At 43.8% G+C, this 15,245-nt stretch overlaps 2 protein-coding genes across 3 annotated transcripts in view; both read left to right on the top strand.

Annotated features, from left to right (window-relative positions):
- LOC119398574 (AP-4 complex accessory subunit Tepsin-like) overlaps window positions 1-15,245 on the top strand; it is a 115,510-nt gene that overhangs the window by 4,468 nt on the left and 95,797 nt on the right. For both annotated transcript variants that reach the window (XM_049417667.1, XM_049417668.1), the window contains exons 2-3: window positions 8,923-8,995; window positions 10,485-10,579. In XM_049417667.1, coding sequence (XP_049273624.1) covers window positions 8,923-8,995; window positions 10,485-10,579 — 168 coding nt within the window. The remainder of the gene's footprint in view (window positions 1-8,922; window positions 8,996-10,484; window positions 10,580-15,245) is intronic.
- The window catches only part of LOC119399345 (tyrosine-protein phosphatase non-receptor type 21), a 57,217-nt gene that overhangs the window by 4,413 nt on the left and 37,559 nt on the right, over window positions 1-15,245 (top strand). The gene's annotated exons all lie outside the window — the stretch shown is intronic.

The following is a 15,245-nucleotide window of genomic DNA, read 5'->3' as shown; positions in this document are numbered from 1 at the left end:
GTGTTCTACTTAGCTCCTGCAAGACACGATTCCCTCTGCTTGTGGCAGTGAACTGTGCCATTGTTATACGAATGGAAGGAAAGGTCTTCACTGTTTATACTTGTATGTATATACCATTGTGGTTGTGAAGTGCCGACGTTGTGCATGTGCAGACTTGGATTTGAACGACATGAAAACCTCAAATTCCTCTGATCAACATGTTTGAGAGCACCACTGGCATCGAAAAATTGTCGGCGGGCTGTTGAGGCCTTGCACCAGAGACGTGATACTTGCGTAGCTGCCGCACGTTGCCTTGGGAACTTTCTCATCGTGTGGGTCAGCATCTCTGTTACTTGGAATATCTCTGCCTACAGTTCAGCACGTCACGGTGCACCGGTGCTTGGCGCGAAAGCAAGATTTTTTAGTACATTGACAAAGTTTTGGCAGCACACAGCATTTTGCGGACGAGGGATTCGTGTGGTTTACGTCGTTTCACTGCAGCCGTTGAATTAATGTCCCCGGGGTCACTTGATGCTTGGTTGCCTTGGTATCATTGCGATTGTGATCCGTCATGCAAAGCCGAATATCTGTAGTTACACACGTGCCTTCCAAGGTTTCTCAGTAGAGGCAAGTTCAATATATTATATGTCCAATAATGTTGCCATTGGCTGCCTTTAACATGATAGCTTGTCTTTGAAGTGAGCGGAATGTTGCACGAATGAGGGAAGTAGTGTAAACAGTCGTCGGAACATTCAGGCTTAAATTTCGTGAGCAAGTAGTCTTAGCCAGCAACGCATGTTCTGTGCCATTGGTGAGGGTTCGAAATGAAGCATAGGCAAGTTGAAAAGGGGGGGGGGGTTAAACTGTGCAGGACAAACGCTCTCAGTAAGTCAATGACTTCGGAGGTAAGGCTTGCAGGTCAGATCACAAGTACAGATTGTTTAACACCAGAAAAGTGCATGTCTTAGTTCAAGGAACACATATCACTGCATGTGATGCATGATTTCGATTAATTCTGAAATGACTGTGGAATCGCTGTGCTGAAATGTGTTGCAACACGAATTACACTTCAGAATGCTCTGTGCATCTTAAATTTAAGCTGAGATGTTCCATCAGATTAGCTAAACTTCATAACCGTCTCACTTATTTACACTCTGTACGTTGTGCAAGTATCGGTTACATTTTGTGCGGCCTCATATAGTCTTTCACATTGAGAATGTTAGCCGTAGTACTCGCTGCCAGTGGTTGCTTGAACCAGGACTATGTGAACAAAGAAAGGGATTGCAATATACACAGCAGTGCCGAATGTATATTGCTATTGTTTGCTGCATATGACTGAATGCGCAGGTGTGCATGGATTTGCTATTTGCTCTTGGCTATGTTTGAAAACATTCGCTTGCTTTCTTGCACTCCTTTACACAATTGTTGGTTTCAGGCAAATGTGACATGGTTGGTAAGTCAGCAACGTGGTAGCGAAGAAGGGTGAAATTGTGAGCATTCATCACGGTGTAAGACACATATTGCTTAGGTGGGATTCTTGGCTTGCTTGCAAGGTGCAGCCAGTCTGATAAAGTAGCAATGGCACATCAGTGGGTCCAGCAACGGCAGCGAATATCCATCGGCGGTACGACGATACTTTTGAGACAGTGAAAGGTTTGATCTCCCATTGCTATGGCAGCCTGCGCTTTGTGGGAAATTCGAAATATTTGAGCCACACTGCAAAGACTGGTCGATGGCAGAGAGAGGACGGCACTTCTTCTGCACGCCTCCCACAACTAGTAAGGCACGCAGCCAAGGCTTGCACCTGTCTATAACTGAACTTGAATTTCCCGCAAAGGACTGGTTGCCGTAGCAACTCAAGTCTGGTCGAACTTTTTTTGTCTTGAAGTAGTGTCATACCTTTGATGAATGAGCACTGCTGTGACCGCACCACTGAGTGCGTGCAGTTCACTGTACTGTTGCCTCTTTATCTGGATGATTGCTCTTCACCGTTGTCCTCACCTAAGGAGTCTCAATACCTTGCACCATGCCATACACAAGGTGACCTGCTTGTTGGCTAGATATGAGCGTGATGGTTTTTTCAAGTGCCGTTGGTGCTGTAAATGGGAGCCTGATGTGCTTGAAGTCTTGTTGCCGCAGGAGCAGTGCAGTTGAAAAGGCAACGAAGTAGAGTAGAACCCCTCTAATATGTTTTTCAGGGGACAGCAATAAAAAAAGAAATGCAGTAGCTGGGAAACGTGCAACGCGAATATTCGGTTAAAATTTGGAAAGCGTACTGCTAAACTATAAAACAAACACATTGCACACAACTGTATTTTCAAAGAATTCATCAGTTTGTGGCTTAAAGAAGTCCTCGATAGAAGTCTGGTGTTTCTTTCACACCTCTGCCAGGACCAGACCCTTTTTGCACACTTGTGGCATTCTACATCACAAAACTCATTGACATATATTTTAAGCCCATCCACCAGCGATGGCTTCAATGTATCGGGCAGGAGCAATCTGAAAAGGGGATTATATTACGTAGATGTTTGTATACATTCTTTGCTGGGTCGAGATAGCCAAAAACGTTATGCATGGGTAAACATATAAATGAAGAATGTATAAGCGGGGTTCTACTGTACATAATTAGATGCACGACATAACTTATACATGTGGAGGCAGCTGATGCACTAAGTGTATAGATATACATGTTGATTTTTTTTTTTGTCTGACACGTTTGGTCAGTTTTACGGTTTGTGCTGCTGATTCTTGGCAGATTGTTGTGAACATTTTGAAGTGTTTCGGTTGTGAAGAAGCTAAAAGCATAGGGGCATAGGCTGAATAAGGGATTTATTTTTGAGGCAGCTGATTCTCATGTATGCCTATCCATTTTTTTTTTGTTTTTGTAAACGCCTTGTTGAAGTGTGTTTGGAGGCGTTTAAAAGCTGTGTCTGTGGGTGATGCACAGACGCTGACTTGTTAGGTTGTTTTTTTTTTTTGTTTTGTTTCCTCCACTTCTCGTACAACCAAGCACGTTGGGGCTGTTTTACACCCCGTGCAATTTGCGTATTTGCACGATCACCAGGCAAATAACCATTGCTAGTGCCCTTTTTTCATCAAGAGAGCTCGCACGTTGCTTGCCCCATCATTGTGTATGTCTCGACCTTTTAACATTGAGCAACCCTGTGCTGCACCTAACTTATTGTTAACATAGTAACTGCAAGAAAACACCGACGATGATATTGAATGATGGAAAGTCATCTCGTGTTTGCAGTTCTTTTTTTTTTTTTTACATGTTTTCTAGCATCCGTCCACAATTGAAACTAGTTTGTTGACAACTTTTTACAACTGCTGGAGATAAGATGTAGACATAAGAATGTAGAACTATTTTTGGAGCCCTTTTTATTTTTTGTGTCATCTTCCTTAGGGCGAATGCCTTGTTGCCACCGATAATAAAAGACAAGCCGGTCACTATTCAAGAAATGTTGTTTGTTTCGTTTTCTGAAGACTTGGCAATGTTCGCATCTTGGATGGGTGTTTCAGCAGCCTATAAGGGAACTTGACTCAGCACCATATGGAAGGGATTAGGGGAATAAAAGAGTGGGGAAAAGGACCTTGATGGGAAAGGAGGTCTTAGGAGGAAAAGAACTATGTTGCCAAGAGGAAGACTCGTGTTGTCATCCGCCGTCGAGCGAGCAGTGGTGCTGCGTCAGCAGCACAGAAAATGCCCCGCGACAACGCAATTGTGCAAGGAAGGTTGTGCCTTCCGTTGCACGTTGTGAAATCATCCTGTGTACAACAGAAGCGGGACGCACATTTGTGAGGCTGGTAATGCGCCGCGACGAGCCTTGGCATCATGCCAGCGTCGAATGGCGCGGTGACACTTCGACCAGACACGAGAGGCGCTGTGAGACGACGAACATGTGGTTAAAAACGGCAATAAGTTTTGCTTGCCTCCAAAGCCATTCTCGATCATTTCTGTGCAGTTCTCGTAACACATTTGGCGTGCATGATTCGGTTCATACACATGACAGCGTATGTTGTAGGGCTCGGAATAGTTATTGTGGCATAAATATTGTTTGGGAATAATGAAGGTACACATGGGCTGTACTTGATCATGGATTGAAACAGGACAATTTATGGCTAAGTAACGCACCTACTTTCATTTCCACTGGCTCGAGTTTGGGCCATATTGGCGTGATGTCAACTCGATCGCGTAGATCAGAGCCAGCTTTATCTTTAGAGACCAGATTTATCATGACGTAACGTGGTTATCTCTAGCAATTGCGAATAGCAGTCGTTATACTAAAAAATATGATGTCTCGTTTGAATTTGTGAGTACTGTACATACATGGAGATTAGTGTCCACGTATAGCAACTTGCTTTCTCCTGTTAGTTGCACAGTCTGCCACACTGCACGTTGTGAAATAATTATGTGCAGTCCTTGAAGAAGCTGCATAAGCGGCCTGCGGAATGAACTGTTTGTATCCCGGCACCTCTAAGCACGGTTTCTCTTGTTGGCTTTTGTCTCTGAACACAGCCACCGTACTGGCAGCTGATACGGGGGAGGGGCCCTTGGGTTTGTGGTCGGGGTCACTAGGAACAGGGCCCCAGGCCTGGGTTATGGCAGGGGTTCTCTCCAAACATAAAAAGCCAAACAAGTTTTACACTTGCTAATGCTTCGTTTTCACTTGACATTTGGATAGATTGGAACATTGAGTTTTCAGTGCGCAGCACAGTTTTCACGTGCTGACAACCGTTTTGTTTTGTTGATTGGTGAAACTGGTGATTCAGTTTGGTCGTAGAATAATAAAATTTGTTGCTGGGCTAGTTGGTGCATAGTCAAAATATAAGACGGTGACGCAAAATGGGACAAGGACGTAACAGGAAGAAGAGACGTATACAATCTAAATGTCTCTGTTCATAGGTACATATAATTTTCTAATACATTTTCAACAGAGTGTCATCTGTGCTAATTTAAAGTTCGCTCAAAAGTATGACCCATTCATCCCTGCTGACATGGCATCGACATAAAACGTGACAACATGCGTAGTGAATTGGGCTACATCGCTTGAGCAATATTTGATTTGCTGTACAAGGATAATTTGCCCTCTATGAAGAGTCAAGTGCTTTCAGAGAAACTGCTTTATTGCACCTAATGCTTAATTGGTGTTCTTTTTGAACTTCTTTTTGAGTGGCTTCATAACATACCATGTAATGGTGGAAGCTTTCTGACATTGAAAATACCAGGATTTGATTGTTTTACGTTAACTGTAAAGAAAGACTGCTTTTGTGGTTTCAAAAATATTCAATATTTCATTCATTTTAGTTTGCTGGCACTGTTCGACTAATATTCGATTCAATATCAAATTCACTATTCAAACGCCTTTTAAAGTGATATATTCTGTATATTTAATTTGACTAGGCAATGGCTTATGTATGCTGTTATTAGAATGTAGCTTTTAAGTGCCCGCTTCTGTGTTGAGCATCGGTGTGCCTCACTTTAACCGAGCGAACAACCACAGCAAAAGATGAAAAAGTGAGGAGGAATGCATCGAGCGCACTTCGACCAATCGGACCGCAGAGTGCAGTCACATGGCTTGGGATTTTGATTTCTCCCGATGCCACCAGGTGGCTCTGCTCTCTGCACATCTTTGCGGAACCTTATCTCAGCAGAGCCGGCGTGCGCATTGATACCTTTCAATGAAAGAAGGTACTACTGGTGCTTACGTTTGTTCGCACATAGGGTCCACATTTCACTTCTCACTGTACTGTGTTCAAAACGGATAAAGCAACATTCAACGAATACACGACAAGCTTTCTTATTGTAGTGTTCGGTAATTTTAAGAGAATGTTACTTGTGTGGAAATGCACACAGTTCATGCCGTGGGGTTTATGTTGTCTGCAACCTGGAAAATGCATAGAAGTGCACTCAAATTTCGCATGAGGGAGTTTCGTAATTGTCGGTAATTTTTTTTTACCAGCTATTTATATTTTTTTATTCTTACATTGTGTTATATCGGATGTACATTAGATTTCAGTGAGCAGTTTGTACTGCTGTGGCAGTGATGGCCTTGATTGTTGTGGTGCCGCTGAGCGGGCTGTCACTAAGACCAGCGAGCAAGACTATGCTGAAACACAGCAGCTGTGTTCGAGTGAGCCAGCCAACAGGCAACTAGACTCGGCACTTAAGCTCTAAAAACAGCTGCACTGTTTGGGGCGTATTTTTGTCTCACAACAATCGTCATCTATCTTGTGCGCCTTTCTTCAACAGTGCGCACTCGGTACTTCCAGGTCATGAACAGTGTGTGCACTATCAGCACGACATAGAAGAAGAACCAGCAGCGCAATTTTCAAAAAAAAAAAAAAGGAAACAGATGCAAGGCAGGTGATGTATCATGTAAAAGAAGGATGCACCAAAGGGTGCAGCTGTTTCTAGATTGTACACTCGAAAAACAAAGGGCTTATTTTGGGTGTCCCTTTGTCCCACAACAATAATCATCATCTGGCTTGCACGTGTCCCCTTTGTTTTAAAATTGTGCTTTTGGTACTGCCTCTATGTCATGCTGATAGTGCAGAGGCCGTTTCTGACCTGGACGTGTCAGGCGCGCTGCGATAATGTAAGGCAAGGCACGCAAGATAGGCTACGATTATTGTTGTGGGGTGTAAAAGACGCCCAAAATATGCCCTTTGTTTTTGAGAGTACAGTACTTCCAAAGGGTGCAACAACTCACTCACTCAGATACGCGGTCCTTTGATGCATTGACTGCCAATCTAGCGTGCATCTGTGACTAATTGAAAAAGAAAATTCTAGCCTATAGACAAAGATTTGAAGTGTAACGATAATTAAATAGTGCAGGTCGACAAGTTTTGTCTTGTTGATATATTCGTGTGAAAGCAAGCAGTATTGAGTGAACAGTGTTCTGAGGTTTATAGAATACGAATGGGAGCCACCACACCATTGCTCATGGCTATAATCAGTGCAGCATGCTGAAACACATGTCCTCAGTTTGATACAATGTACCTGTCACAAGCGTTAGATAGCTCTTCTAGACATTTTGCTCTATTGGTCAAGCCAAGGAATGACACATTTTCAGAAAGAGACGACAATTGAGAAGGATACTACAGTCCAGCTTATCCATGAGGGAGCGCCGTAATAAGGAAACTTTTCTATGAAAATGAAATCAACCAAACATTTCTCTTCCTGAAATGCTATGCACATTCTACAACAACACCAGGAACCCTAATTATTCAAAACAGAATATAATCCATCCTATTAAACCATTATAATCCCTTCATTATGGTGCCATCATTGTGTTGCCCCTTTGCCTGATCACTTACTGCACGTAAACTTCAACCAAGCAATTGGCGGAAAGTTTAGTTTGTGCATATTCTAGACTTCAAATGCATTCATCTAGCTCCAAAAAGACTGGATACTATAACCTGTCTTAAAAAAAAAACTGAAAGTCTCTGTAGCTTATGCCTAGCTCTAATGTTTGATCCACTGTTAATTAACATTTGATTCACCCTTAATTAACCAATACATGTGTAATTTGCACTTAAATCATCTTAGGTCATCCTTTATTCCATTTAGTTCACCTTATGCACATAGTGGTCACTTCTAATCACTTGGCACACACTTGCTACTTGAATTTGCATTTTATTCATCTTTAATTAACTTGAGTTCTCACACGTATGTGCCACATGTGACTTTTAGTACCATTTGTATTGACAGTGCCAGACACCGAATTTTTTTACCCATTAGCCATGCAAGGATTTCACCTTAAACATTGTTTTTCTCTAGTGTCACTACATTTTGAGCAAAAATGTATATATATGTATATATATATTACACACACAGACACACATAGCATACTGCTTAGTGGAGAGGAAAAATGAGGTTGGACACAAAAAAGATGAAATAAGTTGTTGAAAATGTTTTAGGAGCATCTTGGAGGAAGGGAAGTTTGAAAGCGTTCCAAAAAACAATGTGTCAATTCAGGCCAAAATAACAAAACACTCGAGGAGTTCATGACTTGCAGCAGTGACTTGCTGGTCCAAACATACCTATGGCTGAAACAGCGCAAGTAATGCAGTCCGTGGATGACTCTGAGAGCTTGCCTGAAGCACTTGTGTGACATTATGCGCTTGTTTTAATTTTCTTCTGCATTTTAATTTCTTATATCTGTTCCGTTTCACCCTTAATTACCTTGCTGTGGTGTAGCAAGCCAGATGTGAAGTTAAAGGAACATGATAGTGGAACTCAAATGTCATAAATTTCACCATCATAGTTTTATTAATAGAGGAGAAAATCAAGGTCAAAGCTTGAATATTAAATTTTGCTCCGAAGTCGCCACACGTGACATCACAGATTTCAAAGTGTATTCTTCATATTTTGGTGACATTGACGCAACGAAATTTCGTGGAACTTGGTGTGTTAACTGTCTGGCACCCTCGCAGGACAATGCACCTCGCTTTTACTGATTAGGAACTGCATCTATGACGACATGGTGCGTGAACTTGAAGGTGGTGTCGCCACCAGCATTTTCTTTTTTCTCGTTTCTCGCTTACCAAGCACCTTCTCGTGGAGAGAGTGGTGACTTTGGAATTGTGAAAGAGTAATTTACTAATGTGAGAAAAACTGTTTTTTTCTTTAGTGTACCTTTAAGAACTGACCAACCTGAAGACTGTGAATGATGGTATATGATGGGTGCATGGCATTTCTTAAGTCGCTTTTGCAGTATGCATGCATAAAACTGCCCTGCATGGGACATGCAACTTTAATTTTTCGTTAATGGCCTGATGTTGGAAGTCTGAAACGTTCTTCAGTTTTAAAACATTAATTCTTTGAGTAACAAGAGTGCACCCCTTACAATGTCCTAGAGTTGTTCATTGACACTTTTCAAAATTAATGAAGTTCTTTCAAGATAATGGTATATCAATTGCATTTTTGTTTGCTACCAGGTGCCGCTGCTGGCTGAAGCCACGTCCAACCTTGATGCCCCCGTGCCTGGCTACTTGTACAAAGAGATCAGCTGTATCCTTTGAGGCGGTAGCTTTTTACAGACCTTCTTAGCCAGGTCACTGATATTGCTTGGGCTAGTTCTTCAAACAAACAAAGAAAGAAAAAAAGAAATATTATCACTGTTTCTTGTACAGTTGAAGGTTGACGTAATGAATTATTTGATATAAGGAAGTAAACATTTTAGTTTTTCTTACTGATACCTGCATCTAATGAACATATGCTAGTGACAAATATTTTATGTAGTGAAAGTATTTTAGTGACGACTCCAACATTTTTTTTAGAGCAAGGTTTAATGTGTACTGGCCCAGTATGTTTGCCTGTGGGGCTTAGTTATTAAGATGTTATATTCATCGTTCATTGGTTGAGTGAGAAGAGTAATTTATGATAAATATAAGTAGTAGGATACAAAAAGAAATCATTAGTACTTTTATGGTAGTCAACATGAAGCATATTGCTGTAAAGGCGTGTCTAAAGAAAATGTACACTCACCAACTAAAACAGAACACAAAACAACAGAATTGGCGTTTTCAGCGCCCAATATGGGTCTTTTGTTCGCAATGAACAAATGCATGGCGGTCCTGTTCGTTCATTGTGAAGAAGACACCTGTATTAGGCGCCAAAGTGTCAATTCTGTCGTTTTGTGTTCTGTTTTAGTTGGTGAGTGTACATTTTCTTTAGACATGATTTTTCCTCACCACACACGAGTTTTCATCAAACCTTAGACTTCATTGCTATAAAGGCAACGTCTAGTCTAATCAGTAAAGAAATATTGCACATAGAGTGATCACTATTAACATTACTACATGGTGTTCAAAGGTATAGTATTTGAAACTAAGCAATGCAGTAGAAACAATGTATTTTAGGTGAGGCACATTTTTTTTTCTACCATTGCTACTGGTCAGAGTGTTTTAACATGTGTTTGCTGTTAGTTGGGCCTGTGTGAGTACACTTGTGAGGCACCTAAATGTCACGTCACACATTTAGCCTTTTTTTGTTTCCTCCATTACTGCAATATGCTGTTGCTTCTCTTCCTCTTTTTCTTGTTCAAAACATGCATGTATATATCCATACTTATAAACAGCTTGAGGCTTGACAAAGCTGGCGAAAAATTTCACTGGCAGCTTGTGCCTGTGGTCTGACATCTTTGCATTCCGTGGACACTTTGGCATGCAGATAACTTGGCTGTTCTCGAAGCTACCTGTGCTTCACGTATTCATATCGGTTATGTACACATGCAGAAAACCCTTAACTGTGGTGGTCTTCAAGAAGTGTGCACACAAGTCTGACGCAACACATGAACAACACAGTGTCTTCTCTCTTTGATCAAATGTAACAGCTCGCCATAATGCTACTCTTTGCATTGTTTATGTTTGCAGCAGTTTTTTACTGTATCGGCTGTGTCAACTACAATGCAGAGCTGCAGAACTATAAGTATCACTCCTGCTTGAATGTCTTCTCCATGAGCATGTGCTGTGGTTTTTCTAACATGAATGAAAAACAGCCATGACAGTGGAGAATGATGGCCAGTATGCCGAGCAAGTCGTGGATTACCTTCTGGGTGCCTTAGTCGAGGGACCATCACCAACAAAAGTGAAGGTCAGTCAGGCTCACTTGTTTTGATTTTTTTTCTGGTAACGAGGATGCACCTCAGTTAACAGTGTTCGTGCGAGCAATGTCCTTCCAGCCAATGTTCTGGCAAGTTTCCTCGTCGTGATGTGGAGACATGCCTTGTTTGACCACAGCTGACCATTTCACCTTTCCACAAACCTTTGTCGTAATGCCTTGGTCAGTGCTTCAAGATAAGTCCCTATTTAGTTCTTTGTTGATTGGTCTTTGACACCACAATTCGTGACAAGTCTGGCCGTCTGGCCAAAAAATTTGGTGATCCCTGATGTAGAGAACCAATTAAGGCACGAACTTGGAAATAAGAAGAGAAGACAAGTACAGACTTCCAAAAGAAATTTTTATTGCATGACAAGGCAATATGTACACCGAGATTACTCCTTGAAACCCCTGCCTGTGAACCCGTAGCCTGTACTGAAGTGCTACCAGATTTTTCTTGATGAACAGCACTAACATTAGGCATCTGCTGCTATGTCACATATAAAGCATGAAATTAAAATATTGAATTTATCTCAAGTATACACATTTAAATTTGTAGACAATACTTATCTCGTCTTTCTTGAGTTTGTATCTTAGTTGACACTCTACATGATGGATAGTATGGGGTCTCACAATTAAAGACCACAGCTAAATTAGTGCCCTTAATGACCACCGGTTATCCTGCCGACGTGCTACGTGCCCGGCCCCATATCCATTTCTTCTTCTTGATTTCAACTATGATGTCCGTAACCCCCGTTTGTTCCCTGACCCACTCTGCTCTCTTCCTGTCTCTTAAGGTTACACCTATCATTTTCCTTTCCATCGCTCGCTGCGTCGTCCTCAATTTAAGTTGAACCCTCTTTGTAAGTCTCCAGGTTTCTGCTCCGTAGGTAAGTACCGGTAAGATGCAGCTGTTATATACCTTCCTCTTGAGGGATAGTGGTAGACTACCATTCATGATGAAAGAGCCCCGTCCCATCCTTATTCTTCTAGTTATTTCACTCTCATGGTTTGGCTCCGCGGTTACTACCTGTCCTAAGTAGACGTACTCCTTTCCAAGAGATGGCAAACTGCGTGAGGGGGAGACAGGAAGTTAGGTGGGTAGATGAGATTAAGAAGTTTTTAGGTATAACGTGGTAGCAGAAAGCACAGTACCAGGTTGATTGGCGGAACATGGGAGAGGCCTTTGCCCTGCAGTGGGCGTAGACAGGCTGATGATGATGATGATGATGATGATGAAATTAGTGAATACACCAACTAACATGAATGTGGTCTGTATGCACACTAAACTGCTTAGTGTCTAAGCAGTTTAAAATAATGTAAAAAAATGATGTGTATAGCAAAGACATATACAGTATTCTCCATTTATACATTCAATTTACTCTGAATGGAGTGAAATGGCCAAAATTATGCAACTTTCTGAAGGACGGAATAGCTTCCTATTTTTCCATATATAGAAATCTCAGCTGCCTTCATGAATTCAGAAAGTACCGACACATTTTTTTGAAGTTGTAGAACTCCGACGAGGAAGGTTCCCACCTCCACTCTACTTTCTCACACGAGAAACTGTAGCATAGCACAGACTACAAACACAGAGTATCCACACTTGAGCCTTAACACACTGTACGCGCTACACTCTATTCGTATTGCCATGCGCATTTATAAACTTTATTTTGAAGTATCTGAGTGTCAGCACAAAAAACGGTTAGCAACGCTCGGTGCAGACCGCTCCGCAATGCTTGGGAAGTTTTGCGATTGTTTGAGATCATTCGGCTTAGATTATGCGCAGGATGCGAATAGTCAAGTTTATTCGGTACCAGCTGCTAACTGGTACCAGTTGCAACTGGAATCAGCTGGGACCAGTTGTTTCCCTACTGGAACCATTTGATCCCAGTTGATGCAGTTGGAAACCAGTTGGATTCCCAGTTACTCATTTTCACCTGGGAAAGCTCATGCAAGCATTAGCGATAACGCTGGAAGGTGCGACGACTGCTTTATAAAAGACGACGTGCTCCGCCGATGTTCAGATTATTCGATGGCCAATGACCGTTCACGCTGCTATCAGTTATAGTGTGAATCTTGTACTTGACCTTTCATTTTCCGGGCACAAGTTCGCCCAGATAAAAAGTTTAGTCTTGAACACACCAACTGCTGCCTTCTTCAGTGTCACGACCTGGTGACAATATATATGCTCACACTGCAAGGAGTAAGCAACCATCTAGTACTACATGGTACAGGCGTGCTAAAGCACAACCACACTTATCAGACGTCCCATCACATAGAAATGGCAGATAGTACTGTCCAACTTGGACTCGACGGACCAGCTTGAACTAGTCTGGCGAGTGAGACAGCTAGGCAGCTAAGGCCACCGGACTTTTGGCTGAGGGAACCATTTACTGCAGATTGAAGGAGCTACCCACGTGTTTCCGCATATTGTCTATTGTCTTTAACCGTCACGCACCGTCTCACATGTAGAAAATGACACCTTGCAATTGCTTCTTTTTCTGCACTGTACTTTTTCACATAAAGTACAAATAAATTAAACAGACATGCATGTGTGCAAGCATACATCCAATCCATTTGTTTTGTGCGCTGTGTGAAAGTGCAGTGCAGAAACAGGATGGTACATGCCATGCCACTGGCCCTATTTGAAGAGTTGCTGACATTTAGGAAGCGTATTGGTGATAAGATGTTTTAATTTGCCAGAAAAGCTGGTCTCAGAGTGCCATCACCAACATTATAATTATGTGATTACAAGTCGATAATGAGAATGGGACTTGACTGGTCATTTCCTTTTCTGTCTTGTACTCTAAGGGAATAGATATGTTGTAGGACAGCAGTGCAGCAGGATATGTTATAGTATATTGCCACGTGCTTGCTATGAGAAAGACGAAGAAGACAGCGAAAAGGCTCATACGCGTTTTACAGGAGCCAGAAAGAAGAAAGAAGAGAAGCTCGCTTGCGCGCGGTATTAAAAGACCAACCTGCTGTTCTCTCGATCTTGGCATTACAACCTCTCTCTTGACGTCGCAACACTGGTGGAAGTGCTGGAGCCTGCAACCTGATGCAGGAAAGCCTTATTCGGACACGTACCCCCAGTCCGGAGACCCAGCCTCTCGTCACGACTCCAGTCCACCGATTCAGCCGGCGCCTCCTAGGCCCTAAGTCCGGAGTTCTCGACTGTTCCTCCTCTTACCCAGCATGGCGGCTCCTACAACATCAGCGGATCTCCTTCCTTCCCAGGTGACTCTTGAGCATCCTCACGTGCCTGAAATCTCCGTGGGGAAGCGTATGAGGATGTCGAGGACTGGCTCGAACAGTTCGAACGGGTCGCTGTGGTGAATCGCTGGAACGAACAACAGAAGCTTGGCCGTGCTATTTCGCGATGGAAAATAGCGCTCGCACCATGTACGAGAACCGGGAGCCTACTTTCCAAATTTGGCCAATTTCCGCCACAAGCTCCTCGAAACATTCCAGAGCTCGGATCGGCGGGATCACGCACAGCAACTGATTGAAACCCGCGTGCAAAAGCCCAACGAAACCGTTGCCATGTTCGCAGAGGACATGACTCGTCTGTTTCGCCGAGCTGACCCTGACATGCCCGAGTCGAAGAAGGTGTGTCATCTGATGCGGGGCGTCAAGGAACCGCTGTTCGCGGGCCTCGTACGAAATCCGCCGACAACAGTCGACGAATTTATAAAGGAGGGCGACTGTTATTGAGCGGGCACTGCAGGCAACGATGCCGCCACTTTGACCGCCTGCCCAACCACACGCCAATAAGTGCTGCGGCTGAGAACGCTGCCGTTGGCTAAAGTTCCCTGCGACAAATGATCCGGGAAATACTGCGTGAAGAACTTCGGGCCCTCGGCGTTCCTTCTACCGAGCCGCCAGTTGCGTCTGTCGCTGAAATCGTGCGCCAGGAGTTTGCGGCAAGCCTTTTGCATCGCCCCGCGCATGTCCTGAGCAGCGTTCGCTCAGCTATGCTGTAGTGGTCCGTCGTCCTCCACCTTCACCTGAGGCAGCGCCCTTCCAGCCACCGCCCGCTCCTCGTGCCTTGGTGGCAACGGGATTCTGCAGAGACGACCACCAGTTCGCAGAACCGACTTGTGGCGCACGGCTGACCGTCGACCCCTTTGCTTCCACTGCGGGGAACCAGGCCACATTTCCCGCTACTGCCGTCATCGAGATGCTGGGTTTGGCAACTTTTCACGTCCAGCTTCTTTTCGCTTTGAAGACCGTCGCGCCCACGATGGTGACCGCTGTCGACCAGCCAAGTATCTTCACCAAGTCGTCGTTGGCAATCTCCGTCACCTGTGCGTCACACTCCCCGAACCGCTAGAGCTACGCTGACGTTACCAGAGGCCGTTCCCCGAGCCCGCGCCGGGGGAAAACTAACTGCTGCGACCTCCGGGGCCAGGTTGCCAATCGTCGAGATGCCGAAAAGTCCCCCCTACCGCCGCAAGAAGACGATATGACGACGACGAATACTAATGCCGACGACGTCGTACGGGCCGATCCTCAGTGTTCTCATAGACGGACACCACGTGACAGCACTGGTTGACACAGGCGCTGACTTCTCGATTATGCGGCAAGAGCTCGCCGACCGCCTTCGGAAGGTCAAGACGCCGTGGACAGGGCCGCACATAAGAAGTGCTGGTGG

The sequence above is a fragment of the Rhipicephalus sanguineus genome, chromosome 7, assembly GCF_013339695.2.
Source record: "Rhipicephalus sanguineus isolate Rsan-2018 chromosome 7, BIME_Rsan_1.4, whole genome shotgun sequence".
In the NCBI taxonomy this organism is placed as follows: domain Eukaryota; kingdom Metazoa; phylum Arthropoda; class Arachnida; order Ixodida; family Ixodidae; genus Rhipicephalus; species Rhipicephalus sanguineus.
The sequence above is the reverse complement of the archived record's forward strand: the minus strand, read 5'-3'. Positions and strand labels throughout refer to the sequence as shown.